The sequence below is a fragment of the Sinocyclocheilus rhinocerous genome, unplaced genomic scaffold (genome assembly GCF_001515625.1).
Source record: "Sinocyclocheilus rhinocerous isolate Xijiao unplaced genomic scaffold, SAMN03320098_v1.1 scaffold494, whole genome shotgun sequence".
Taxonomy (NCBI): Eukaryota; Metazoa; Chordata; class Actinopteri; order Cypriniformes; family Cyprinidae; genus Sinocyclocheilus; species Sinocyclocheilus rhinocerous.
The window spans coordinates 592,371-604,408 of NW_015628684.1; the positions used below are offsets into that span (position 1 = coordinate 592,371).

General features: G+C 38.0%; 2 protein-coding genes across 3 annotated transcripts in view; one reads left to right on the plus strand and one right to left on the minus strand.

Annotated features, from left to right (window-relative positions):
- The first annotated feature begins 50 nt into the window (after nucleotides 1-50).
- LOC107738022 (olfactory receptor 50-like) lies at nucleotides 51-4,217 on the plus strand. The gene is made up of 2 exons (XM_016549688.1): nucleotides 51-1,172; nucleotides 3,221-4,217. The coding sequence occupies exons 1-2, from the start codon at nucleotides 256-258 to the stop codon at nucleotides 3,279-3,281; spliced, it is 978 nt and encodes a 325-aa protein (XP_016405174.1). The 5' UTR covers nucleotides 51-255; the 3' UTR covers nucleotides 3,282-4,217.
- Nucleotides 4,218-4,262: 45 nt separating this feature from the next.
- The window catches only part of acadvl (acyl-CoA dehydrogenase very long chain), a 15,167-nt gene continuing 7,391 nt past the window's right edge, over nucleotides 4,263-12,038 (minus strand). Inside the window, exons 9-21 of one of the 2 annotated variants that reach the window (XM_016549686.1) lie at nucleotides 11,444-11,569; nucleotides 11,097-11,295; nucleotides 9,905-10,009; nucleotides 9,357-9,443; nucleotides 9,064-9,126; nucleotides 6,554-6,655; nucleotides 6,255-6,352; nucleotides 6,058-6,130; nucleotides 5,823-5,895; nucleotides 5,520-5,592; nucleotides 5,003-5,078; nucleotides 4,769-4,919; nucleotides 4,263-4,712 (exon numbers count right to left, since the gene is read on the minus strand). In XM_016549686.1, the coding sequence (XP_016405172.1) occupies nucleotides 4,782-4,919; nucleotides 5,003-5,078; nucleotides 5,520-5,592; nucleotides 5,823-5,895; nucleotides 6,058-6,130; nucleotides 6,255-6,352; nucleotides 6,554-6,655; nucleotides 9,064-9,126; nucleotides 9,357-9,443; nucleotides 9,905-10,009; nucleotides 11,097-11,295; nucleotides 11,444-11,569 (1,213 nt within the window). In that variant the 3' untranslated portion in view covers nucleotides 4,263-4,712; nucleotides 4,769-4,781. Of the gene's footprint in view, nucleotides 4,920-5,002; nucleotides 5,079-5,519; nucleotides 5,593-5,822; nucleotides 5,896-6,057; nucleotides 6,131-6,254; nucleotides 6,353-6,553; nucleotides 6,656-9,063; nucleotides 9,127-9,356; nucleotides 9,444-9,904; nucleotides 10,010-11,096; nucleotides 11,296-11,443; nucleotides 11,570-12,038 lie in introns of both variants that reach the window. The other variant, XM_016549687.1, reaches the window with a different exon arrangement.

Below are 12,038 nucleotides of genomic sequence, written 5' to 3' on the forward strand. Positions count from 1 at the left end.
CTCTCTCTCTCCTGCTCTAGAGAGGGAAGTAAACGTGAAGTTGACTCTTTCCATCACTAGGCTGACTTTTACGCGAGGACCGCTGGTGTTTTTGACCGAACAGATCCACCAAACGAATTCACATGAACATTCGGATTTTTGGAGAAACATTGACCAACGTCGAGCCAAATGAACCGTGCGCACCTGTTAAAAGCGTTTTGTTCTGGAACGTTTTGGTTCTACTACTGTACGAGCGAGGCCTGAAGAAGCGCTAGGATGACAAATGCTACTACAGGTGATGCCAACTCGTATCCATACATACGTGTTTGGGCAGCGGGGGTTTCTTTGATCATTTTGGCCTTTTTCAACTTGCTCATCAACTGGACTATAGTGCGCGAGGCGCGCCTGCGGAGCCACGCGCGCTTCGTTCTCGTGTTCCACTTGTTGTTCTCCGCGCTGGTTTACTTCGCAGTAAGCTTTAGCTTTAACTTACAAAGCTACCTGAAAGCAGCGACCACGCGAAACATATGCATGACGCTAATCAAAGGTCTGATGACAAGCGGCTCCAATATCATCCTCACCATCACGGCGATGGCGCTGGACCGTTACTTTGCCATATGTTACCCGCTCCACTATAGCAAAGTTTGTTTCAAACCCTGGCCGTGGCTCATCGGTATCTTAACATGGGGACTCGCGTCGATTATTCCTCTTACCCTGTCGCCCAAAATAAATGACACTGTGCCCTGTGGAAGGGAAGCTCTACAAGGCGGAGAAATGCACAAAATCGTTCTAATAACAATTTGCACTGTTCTTATCGTGTACAGCTATGTACGGATCTTATATGAGGGGCGTCGTCTGGGTGTGTTGAACCGGCGCAACCGAGCTGCGTGTAGGACTATCGCTCTCCACGGCACGCAGCTCGCCGTCTACATCCTCCCCAATTTCATACTGTTTTTTCTGTATATCCTTTACCGCAATGAGTTACTCGACAGATCCACAAAAGAGCTTTTTGCGGTCATAAGTTTTGCCTTCTTCAGCCTGGCGCAGTGCATTGCGCCGATCGTGTACGGACTGCGTAAAGAGGAACTGCTGGAACATCTTAATCACCGGTTCCCGTGTTTATCCGGCCGGTTGAAGCGCATTTTGGAGTGGACTGTCAACATCACACATCCCAATCGGCGTCGCCAGCAAAGGTAGGTGAATACAGTAGCCTAGAATAATTGTTTACCGCCTACTTGTCCTTGCGAAGGCGCATTACGCATCGCAATTTAGGTGCATTTGGTAACGTGCACTTGCTAGCCAAGAAGTTCAAACTTGTGTTAAGACTTTAAATTGGTTTAAGACAAAAACGTTATTGTTTTACGTGGACTGTGGTCTGGAGAAGAATGGCTTCTGTTGAATGGATTTTCATACACTCTTAAATATAAACGTTCCTTTTGATCATGTTTTTACATCTTCATGTTATAGAAGAGACATTTATTCCGCTGGTCTACTCTATCTTCCATTAACTGATTTAAAGAAGCAAAAATACTCCAAAAACAAACAAAAAAACACGACAAACAGACAACTGAAGAACCCTGTAATGGTTCTTCATAAAAAAGAGACCTATTTAAGAACCTTTATTTTCAAAAAAAAGAATAGCAAAAAATAGTTTATACCACTTCACTAAAAATGAAAAGCATCTGTTTCACACGTTTGCTCGTATTTTTGTATGACTCGTCCAAAGATTCCCCCACAACTCAGTCAAAACAAGCAGCCTAACGACAGGCCTATTCAGGAACAGGAAAAACACGACAAACAGACAACTGAAGAACCCTGTAATGGTTCTTCATAAAAAAAGAGACCTATTTAAGAACCTTTATTTTAAAAAAAAAGAATTGCAAAAAATAGAGTTTATACCACTTCACTAAAAATGAAAAGCATGTTTAACACGTTTGCTCGTATTTTTGTATGACTCGTCCAAAGATTCCCCCACAACTCAGTCAAAACAAGCAGCCTAACGACAGGCCTATTCAGGAACAGTATTGTTGGAACTTAATTAAATATTATGAGATGTAAAAAATCATATACGTCCTGAAAGAAATGACATAATTTCAGCTATTTTTGGTTAATATACTACTGCATTAAAGTATCTTAAACAGGATATTTTCTGTCATTTCAAATGTTTGGGGGTGTGGCCAAATGCGATATATGAATATATATATTATAATAGTAATATGGATATATAATAATATTAATCATTTTCTGACCGGATATTAAAAGATAATATAATGCAAGAGTAAAAATATATTTGGATTCTAAATACTGTTGATTTTGCTTGGTCTCAAGAGAACAATTGCCGTCCAATAAGATAAATATTGTGATAAATGTGTGTGGGAGCCAAATATTCCCACATCAAGAGAAAATAACAAAAAGTATATCGTACATTTGGCCCACTCCATCTAAACTACAGTTCTAAAGTTTAGAGTCAGTAAGATTTTTTATGTTTTTAAAGTCTTACCCAGGTTGCATTTAGTGATTAAAAAAGCAGTAAAAATGGATTTTAACAGTTTTCTATTTTAATATATTTTATACATTTATTCCTGTGAAGGCAAAACTGAATTTACAGAATCATTACTCCAGTCTTCAGTGTCACACGTGCTTAAGGTTTTTGTGTTAACCGTAATACATTATTTGAAAAAGATATTTTTGTAAACAAGTCTTTACTGTCACTTTTAATTTAATGCATCTTTGCAGGAAAAAAAAGTTTTTTTTTTGGTATATAATAAATCTTACTGACCCCAAATCTTACTGACCTATGATAAAGATTTAGAAAGGTGTCAATGTTTATTCAAGGGAACTGGTGCCTACTTTCTATTATTTGGTGGTTTTATCAAAGCCTAAAGCCGCATTTCACACCTAAGACCACAGACTCTCATCTGTCATGTTTTCAAACTTGAGCAACTACTGACAAATAAAAAAAGTCTTCTCTACGCTGGTTCGCTAATCTACCAGGCTGATCAGACTGATATTAGAGGGGTTTTGCTCAACTAATCCAGATGAGCACCAGTTTGTACAGGCTGGGAGGCCATCTTAAATCAGCGCCAAAAACAAAACAAAAACCCGCCAAACCATATTAGGCAGGTTTCTTTCAGAAGTCAGAAAAACGAAAGATACCGAAAAATGATTGACAACCAAATTGTACATGATATGAAATCCATGCTGGAATTCTAAATAATCTAACATGCTGTGTTTATTTCAGGGAGAGGAGAATGACTTCAGAGACGTTATTATCAAGAGAGATCTCACAGACGACTGTGTGACATCTTTGGAGTAAGAGACAGACCTGATGATGAGTTCTTCAAAAGGAATATTTACTTACCAAGACAAACGCTATGCAATCCATCCGATGTGCTGCATATCTTAAGTTCAACACATTTTTCACTGAGAAAACAAAGTTGTGACTTTTAGAAAACTGTTAGTTTCATTCTGCAAGCCATAACTTCATTAAGTTGGAGTAAAATACAGCAGCTACATTGTTCAGGAATGACTTTTGCTGAAGACATCGTCAACTGTGAATATTAACTGTAAATAGTACCGGTGACTTATTGTCATGCGAACAAGTAACAATTAGGATGTGAATTCTTATTTTTCTAAAATCTCTAGTATCCTTTGTTTTGGCAAAACATAACAGTATTTTGCAGTCATATATATAAGCTAATGACCCAAATTAACCAACTATAAAACTTAGACTGTGAAACAGGTTTAATGAAATTGTAATTTATGTGTAGTTAAACTGGTGACACTGAAAGATTTGTAGTATTTGATACGCAATGTTTGTAACCACAGCATCCTGAGTTTTCAAGACACACTTGCTTAATAAGGTCACTAACGTTCTATTACAATTTCCTATAAACGGTCTCTTTACAATATACTGCATTCAGAAACGAATGCACTGGTGAAAGGACAAAACGTATGATACTGGGAGATTTCAAATATCGTTAAGCACTGCAACACAGAGTGAGTATTTATAATTACGTCAGGCTGGTGCAGCTGTATACGGTTAACACGTGTTTTTTGTATGTTTGCTTTAGAAGTAATTACATGCCTACTGGGAGATGCCACCGAAAATGAAAGAAGAATAGATTAGATATGTGTAATTTCTAAATCGCAGATGTTGATGTGGTATTGCCCATTTGTAATAAAGACCTTTTGTATTTATTTTAAGAGCATAATGTTATTTAGTTCACAAGTCCCATTTAAAAAAAAAAAAAAAAAAAAAAGTAACCGAGACAAACGACTTGTTCATGATATGTAACTCAAAAGAGTTTCTATTTTAGTTATGAGAACAAACTTTTGGGTAACTCTGGACAAGACATTTCACATTAAAACCATGGGAACAGCTAAAGTTTAGGTTCAATATGTAAAACCGCTAAATAAAAATGTTGACCAACAATGACAAATTGAAAACATTTGCAAAATGCTAGCAGCTGGACCGGATATTGGGCTGAGGTTTGATGACAAGTCTAAAGTGCTCTTCCAAGCAGATTAGTTTTCATTACTGGTTAATATTAATCAACATTTTTTTATAAACAAACACAAATCCAATTCTTCAATGTACACCTAAATTTACACGTCCTATTTATTAATTTACATACTTTATTATGAAATATTAAAGCACTCCTGTGGTCGAAGTACACAATGTGACAGACTCCACTCATAAAGGATTGCAGCATTGAACAGTCTGGGTAAAGAAATATGGGCAAGCTTTGACTGACTGGTTAGAAAAGAAATGGTTGGGTGATGGGAGGAAGAGCAGAGCTTTAAAAGCCCAGAGGATGAGGAGATACCACTCCTCCGTTTTCTACCACAGCAGCAGAAATGGCACGCAAGTTCTTGAAGATCTGCTTGGACGTCCCTGACCCGAGGAACTTGATGTCCTGCATGACTCTCTCATGGGCCTAAAGGAAAGAAATCAGGGATTAATGCTTAAAGATGAGATGGGGAGAAGTTTAAAAAGGAAACATGGACACTAAACACTGACCTCAGTACACCAGGTTTCACACAGCATCTTCTCATGCTGAGCAGAAGGGTGGCCTTGGCTGAGAGACCTGGACGCTCTGAGAAAGCAAGACGAGTAAACACACATAAACATAAGTAGAGCTGAATGATCTCTCCTTTAATTAGACAATTATCAACTCTATTTCTAGTAATGCATGGGCATACAGGAAATACATTCATTAGTACATAAACAACCAGATTTGTATGTTTTCATAAGGAAATCTGAGCTTACTGTCCCAAGTTAGCAGCGCCTATCCAAAAGTGTCTATGATATTCTGTTCAGCTTGAGTCACTCATTCACTGTAACTCAACTGCATTTTTTTTGTATTTTTTTTAAGCACAGCTTTCCTTTACAAGCTGCACGATTTGAGGTAACCTTTGTGTCTGCAGCACAAACTGTGTCAAAGTTTCACACTTTGGGTTATGGATTTTAAACAAAGCCTTAGCATGAGCAGTTGTAAAGGTTGTATACAAACTAATACATTTAAAAAAAAACTTACCTGGACAAGACCACGACCATGGCGTACAGATCAATGGCACAGTCTGCAACTCGCTTCAGAACAAATTGTTCATCTGAAAAGCCACATGTACAGAATCACTTGAAAAGTTCCAAGTCACACGCTCAAATGGACACTTGACAAAAGCTTCTGTCACAGTATTTAGCTGTAAATATGTAAAGTGAAAGAAAGTTGAAACCAGGAAGAGTTAACATGCACAACACAAAAAAGTCCATGGCAAATTGCCAATGCCAATAATCTAACAAAGATCTATCAGTAGCAGCACAAGGCAAACACATCACTCACCAATGATTCTCTTTCCATGTTTCAGAAGAAGCTCTTCAATAACAGCTCCAAATTGCTCAATGGCTTTAACAGTCTTTTTAAGAGGGGAAGAAAATACTATTTTAGGCCTGTAATATTTAGGCTTTGGTATTATTGGTGGTTTCATTTCGTGGTATTATTTTGAGTAAATATCATTCAGCATTGGCTGAACATTGTTTCAGTGTTGTCCAAGCACTATGGCTTTGCTTTAATTTACCAATTCTCCACTGTGGTTAAGCTCTGGATGGACCGTTCCTTGCAATGTTAGTCCTGTCCCCAAGCCTGCCTTCCTGTCAGAGACGGAGAGATAAGGACAGACATATTGCAGGTTTATCAAGTTGATGCAAAGAACATGACACTGCAAAACACAACAAAATGTCTTGCAAGAGTTTTTTAGAGATATGAAGGTCTAACCTCTTGGCTCGCTTGGTGATTTCACTCACCAACACCCCAGCATTACCAAGAGGGTTCTTCAGAGCTTTCTGCAAGCTCTTCAGCTGATTGCCTGCATTCTACCGAACAGAACACACATTTGAAAGTGTAATTTACATACGGTGTTTGCATTAAAAACACGTGCATTGGCAAACTCCAATACCAATTTTTAGCAGTGCCAGATGTCAACAACCACACGTGATGTGAGCTTTAGGTGGTTTTGTAGAACAGGAAGCTGTAAGGCAGGCAGTTATGTTCTCAGCAGTGTTTTCCCCTTTTACCTGGAAGCCGTTGAGCGCTACGAACAGTCGCAGGATGTCATTGGTACCCTCAAAGATTCTGAAGATTCGCAGGTCCCTCAATACCCTTTCCACACCAGCATCCTGCATCAATAACATGTTGTACAGAGAGTGATGTCAAAGTGCCACAAAAATAATCAATTCATTCTTTTAGTTCAGTTTAAATAGGAAATACATGAGAACATGATGGAAGTAATTTTCAAAAATCCTCATGATGGAAATAAAGTTACGGCACACACACACACATGTATTTTAAAAATTTATTTATTCCTGTGATGACAAATGTAAATTTTCAGCAGCCATTACTCCAGGCTTCATTGTCAAATTATCCTTTAGAAATCATTCTAATATGCTGATTTAGTTCAAGAATTATTTTTTTCTTCTTTTTAAATCAAAGTTGAAAACAATTTTTGCTGCCTTGTATTCTTGTGGGAACCATGATATACTACCAGTCTTAAATTTTGTTAAGTATATATATAAAGAAGTAAATATTAGCTTTTTTTTTTTAAGTTTACCATAAAATTATTTATTATTATTTAATACTCTTTATATTTTAAAATATAATAGTATTATCACACTTTATTATTTTGTTTATTATTTTATTACAAAAAAACTAAAATAAGTGCAATAATATTATTATCACTATTATTAATGTTTTTTTATAGTTATATTTAATGGGTCACACTATGTGCAGTGTGAGGACTAAACCAAATCTCCAGGTTCTCTTATGAGAACCAGGCTGAAAAACTTATGTGCACCCCTGTATATAGTATAAAAACAAGTGGATCTGAGAGACTTGTTGTTTTAATCTAACTGATCAGTAGCCCATAAAAGAGACAGATTAAGAGGAACTGATGAAACTCTTCTCTAGAAACAGCTCATCTTGATCAGTGGCTAGAGGCTGCATCTACACATTTTGCATACGCAACATGTTCAGACTGGGAAAACTACTTCAGTTTTACAGCAGCACATGTGTGGCATCTCAACTGACATGAGAAAACAAAAACAAAACAATACAACACAACACAGCCACACAGTCAACATACAGACATGACCTACATTCAGCAAAGGCCAATTTTATCTGCGTATGGTTTTGTGTTGCGGCGTGAAAGGTTAGCACAGCCGTGTCCCCCCCTCGCTAACCAATCACATTGTTGCAGAGGTCTTCCTTTGCAAGACACCTCCAGTTTTTCCACCACCCCCGGGACAAAACATTTAGGCCTTGAGGGGGTGATTGCCCACAAAGTAGGCGTTTATGAATGTTCACACTTTGAGTCACAACGCAGACACTATAATGTTGCAATGCTATTGTGCCAAAATTAGACTTCCACCCTGACAGAGTCTGGTTTCTGAGAAAGCTGACAATAAAAATATTACTAATATTTATCCCTCATATTTATTTTTGGCGCTGATATATTCAATACACCATATACACCATACACCATATGATAAATGCAATATACCTCGATCTAAAACCAGAGAATCATACAAACCAGTCGTAAAACTTGCTGTATGTTAAAGCATTAAAGGAATAGTTCATCCAAAAATGTCTGAATTGTTGAAAGTTTACTTATTCTTAAGATGTTGATGAGTTTGAGATTCAGAATAGATATAAACAAATTTTGCATTACATCACTTACTTACCAATGAATCCTCTGCAGTGAATGGGTGCCGTCAGAATGAGAGCTGATAAAAACATCACAATAATCTACAAGTAATCCACACCACTCCAGTCCATCAATTAATGTTTTGTGAAGTGAGAAGCTGCGTGTTTGTAAGAAACAAATCCTTCATTAAAGTGGTTCTCTTAAAACCATCACTTCTGGCCAAAATAGGAGTAAATAATCCATAACCCTGTTGTCCTCTCACATCAAAATCCACCGACATATTTGTTTAGAAATGTTTTGGACTGCTTTAGCTTATCTGTGCATATTTCTGTGCATACAAAGGTGCTTGATCTGTGCATATTTCTCTCCTGATTCAGACAAGACAACTTTTTCACCAGAGAAAGCATTTTTATGGATAGTGGACTTAGCTGAAAAACAAGTTTCAAGTTAAAAACTTCTTAATGATGATTTAGTTTATTACAAACCCTTCACCAGACATTAATTGAACTGAAGTTATGTGGATTATTGTGATGTTTTGATCAGCTGTTTGTCTCATTCTGATGGCACCCATTCACTGCTGAGGATCCATTGGTGAGCAAGTGTTGTAATGCTAAATTTATCCAAATCTGTTCAGATGAACAAAAAAAAAAAACACATCAACATCTTAGACAGCCTGAGGGTGATTAATTTTCAGAAAATTGACATTTTTGGGTGAATTATTCATTTAAGGCACTATGGATATAACAGTATGACTTTCTGTAAAGATGCTTTGAAACAATGTGTATTGTGAAAAGGGCAATACAAATAAATTTGACTTGACTTAAGCATCACAAAATACATTTTAAAAATCCAGTCACAACACAATCAACACACACACACACTGACCTTCATGAATCCCATTCCACCCATAACTTGAATGCATTCATCTGTCACCAACCAAGCTGCTTCCTAAAGGAAACCCAGCGATATGGTGAATTTGCAATATATTCTTTAAACATCACATCAGGAGAGATCCCCCCATATGATTGTAAAGCACTTTGGGTGTACAGCATTACACAATAAAGTGCTATATAAATGCCTCATTCATTCATTTCATAAAAATTTCGAAAATATTCCCAAATATGTATGTGGGATTAAAAACTAGCACAACTGGGATATACAATATGTTAAACACTTACAGAAGCAAAGATTTTACTAATGGCCGCTTCAATCTGGAACTCTGTGGCTCCGCTGTCCATGTTCCCACTAACCATGTAAGCCATGGACTAAGTCCATGGAGAAAAGATGAAAGAAGGGAAAAAAAGAAGAACACACTAATCAGAACAATCAACTCCAAAATGGAAAACAGACATGGAAACACAATAGATGATAAATAGACTGTATTTTTAGACTTTAACCACACGTGACCCACTCAAATCACTCAGAAATTAGGGGGAAGCTTCCACTTCCTCTAAGTCATGTGGAAGTAAGGAATTCATGGACTGAGCTCTGCAAGTGTACACAGCTAAAACGCTGATATCTGCAAAGTCCATAAAAAGCACACTGCCCATTACAGATGCTTCGCATTTGAACTGTGTAAATTTGCTTGATCTATAGGATCAAACAAAAGCAGTATTTACTTGACTCAATAAATAGATGACATACAGTTAGTAGGCAGTGTTTGACTCTCAAATGTCCTTGTTCCTTGAGGGGAAAGTCAAGATGTGAAAGCAGTAGGTAAGCTCACCTCTGTCACATACTGAAGCATTGCCATTCTGGCCATCTTTTCCTGAATGGCACCATAGTTGTGAATCTTGTTGCCAAACTGAGTCCGGTTAGCAGCATGGTCAACCTGTGAGAGAAGAGAGGAAAAAAAAAAAAAGAAGAAGAAATATAGAGACTATTTAGCTAACTGGTGAAATCAGAGTTCTCAAAATAAAAAGTGAGGTTATTTTGGAAAAATAATAGCTTGAAAAAAAGATTTTGCAGAAACGGCACATGCAAAAAATGCTCATATATTCAACTTCATCAAAAAATTACCTGGAATTATTGCAGTAATGAAATACACCTAAATGCACTGATGAGACATAAACCTGACTGGAATTTTCATTTGGCAGGTTTAAAAATTCTGTATGCAAATATGTGAAAAGACATATATATCAAATTACATCACGGTACGGTTTTCAGCATATGCATGCCCGAATTCATGCTTTCTTTTTATGACTTGACATGTTCAATCTAACCTTCAAACAAACCAGTAACTGAAGACCCACACGGATACACAAACACAGAGACAAACACAGATGCCTGCGGTAAGAGCAAGCACCGAGGCTGTTGAGAAATATCCTCCTCCCTCTGCTGTAGCCCACAATCACTCAGCAACAGCACATTTCATGAGAGCATATTGCTATAAGTGCACAAGCATCCTGTTTCTGTACATTTTGATTTATTTTTAGCAACCACAAATTTGCACATTTAAGAACTGCTTTCATTTCAGCAGAAATTTCATTAGTTTTTCTGTATTTGGCAGACGCTTTTACAACGACTTACAGTGCCTTCAAGCTGTATTTCATCAGTTGCGCAAGAACTCGTAACTTTCACAGCTTTTAAGAAATCAGTCAACCATGATGAGCAGCGAGAGAAAAATACGCGGGAAAATTATGGTGAGGCATGTGCCAATACGAGCTTAGATGCCACACAGCACGGGGACAGTGCAATGCGTGCGGAGGAATTTCCCTGCATATTAAGCAGAGGAAGTGAGGATGATAGGGGTGTTGGCGGGTGGGAGGATGTGGCCTAACAAAACAGCATGCTAGACAGACTAAATACGAGAAGAGGAATCGAAAAAGAAAGCGAGAAAAACTTTGTTCAGCATTACACACTCAAAGAGGCAAACAGAACAAACATCTGATAACGTGCACTATAGCACACATACGCACCGCTTTGGCGATGACACCCTTCATGGTGCCAGAGAGGGCAGCGGCCATGCCGAAGCGGCCATTGTTGAGGATGTTCATGGCCACTTTGAATCCACCTCCAACCTCTCCCAGCACACACTCCGCAGGGACACGCACGTTCTCAAAATACACTTCTGCTGTGTTGGATGCTTTAATGCCCATCTTTTTCTCAGGAGGACCACTGAGAGACAGAAAAAGAAAAACTGAATTTAAAAAGAGCAACAGATAAAGAGACAATCAAGAAAGATGATGACAGACAGGGGAAATGGTCAGCGAAAATGTCAACTCAAAAGATTCCTGATCAGAAAGGAGACAAAACAAGCACTAACTGTGTGACTCCTCCGAAGCTCCTCTCCACAATAAATGCTGTAATTTTGTCCTTCATCTCTCCGGTCTTTTCATCCTTCATGGGAGTCTTTGCAAACACAGTGAAGATCTCAGCAATCCCTCCATTACTAAGAGAGAGGAGGCAAAGAACTTGATTATTATTAATAATGCAATATGATGGAGTCTTCAACCGTTTTCAGGCCAAGGACCCGCTTGTGGATAGAAAGATAGAGAAGGAACTACCTGTTACTAGGGTTGGGAATCGAAAATCGATTCCGATTCCAGAATCGGATACTTGAGGTCAGGAATCGGATACTTGTTGTCAAATAAAAATTTCGATTCCGCCTATCGATTCCTATGCGCTTTTTTTTTTCTTCATCTGTGAGGACCGGACCTAGCGATCTGCCAGGACCTTGCTCGCTAATCTAAGCGCTCCAAAGATTGGCTACATTAGCAATCAGAAGGCAAAAAAGCTAAGTATAATATCTGTGATAGCTAAACATGTTGCAAGAGATGTGTCACCACCAACATGACAAAGCACTTTAATTTAATAGATCGTTAAAGATCGCGAACGCGATTCAAAGACCAATGTGATTC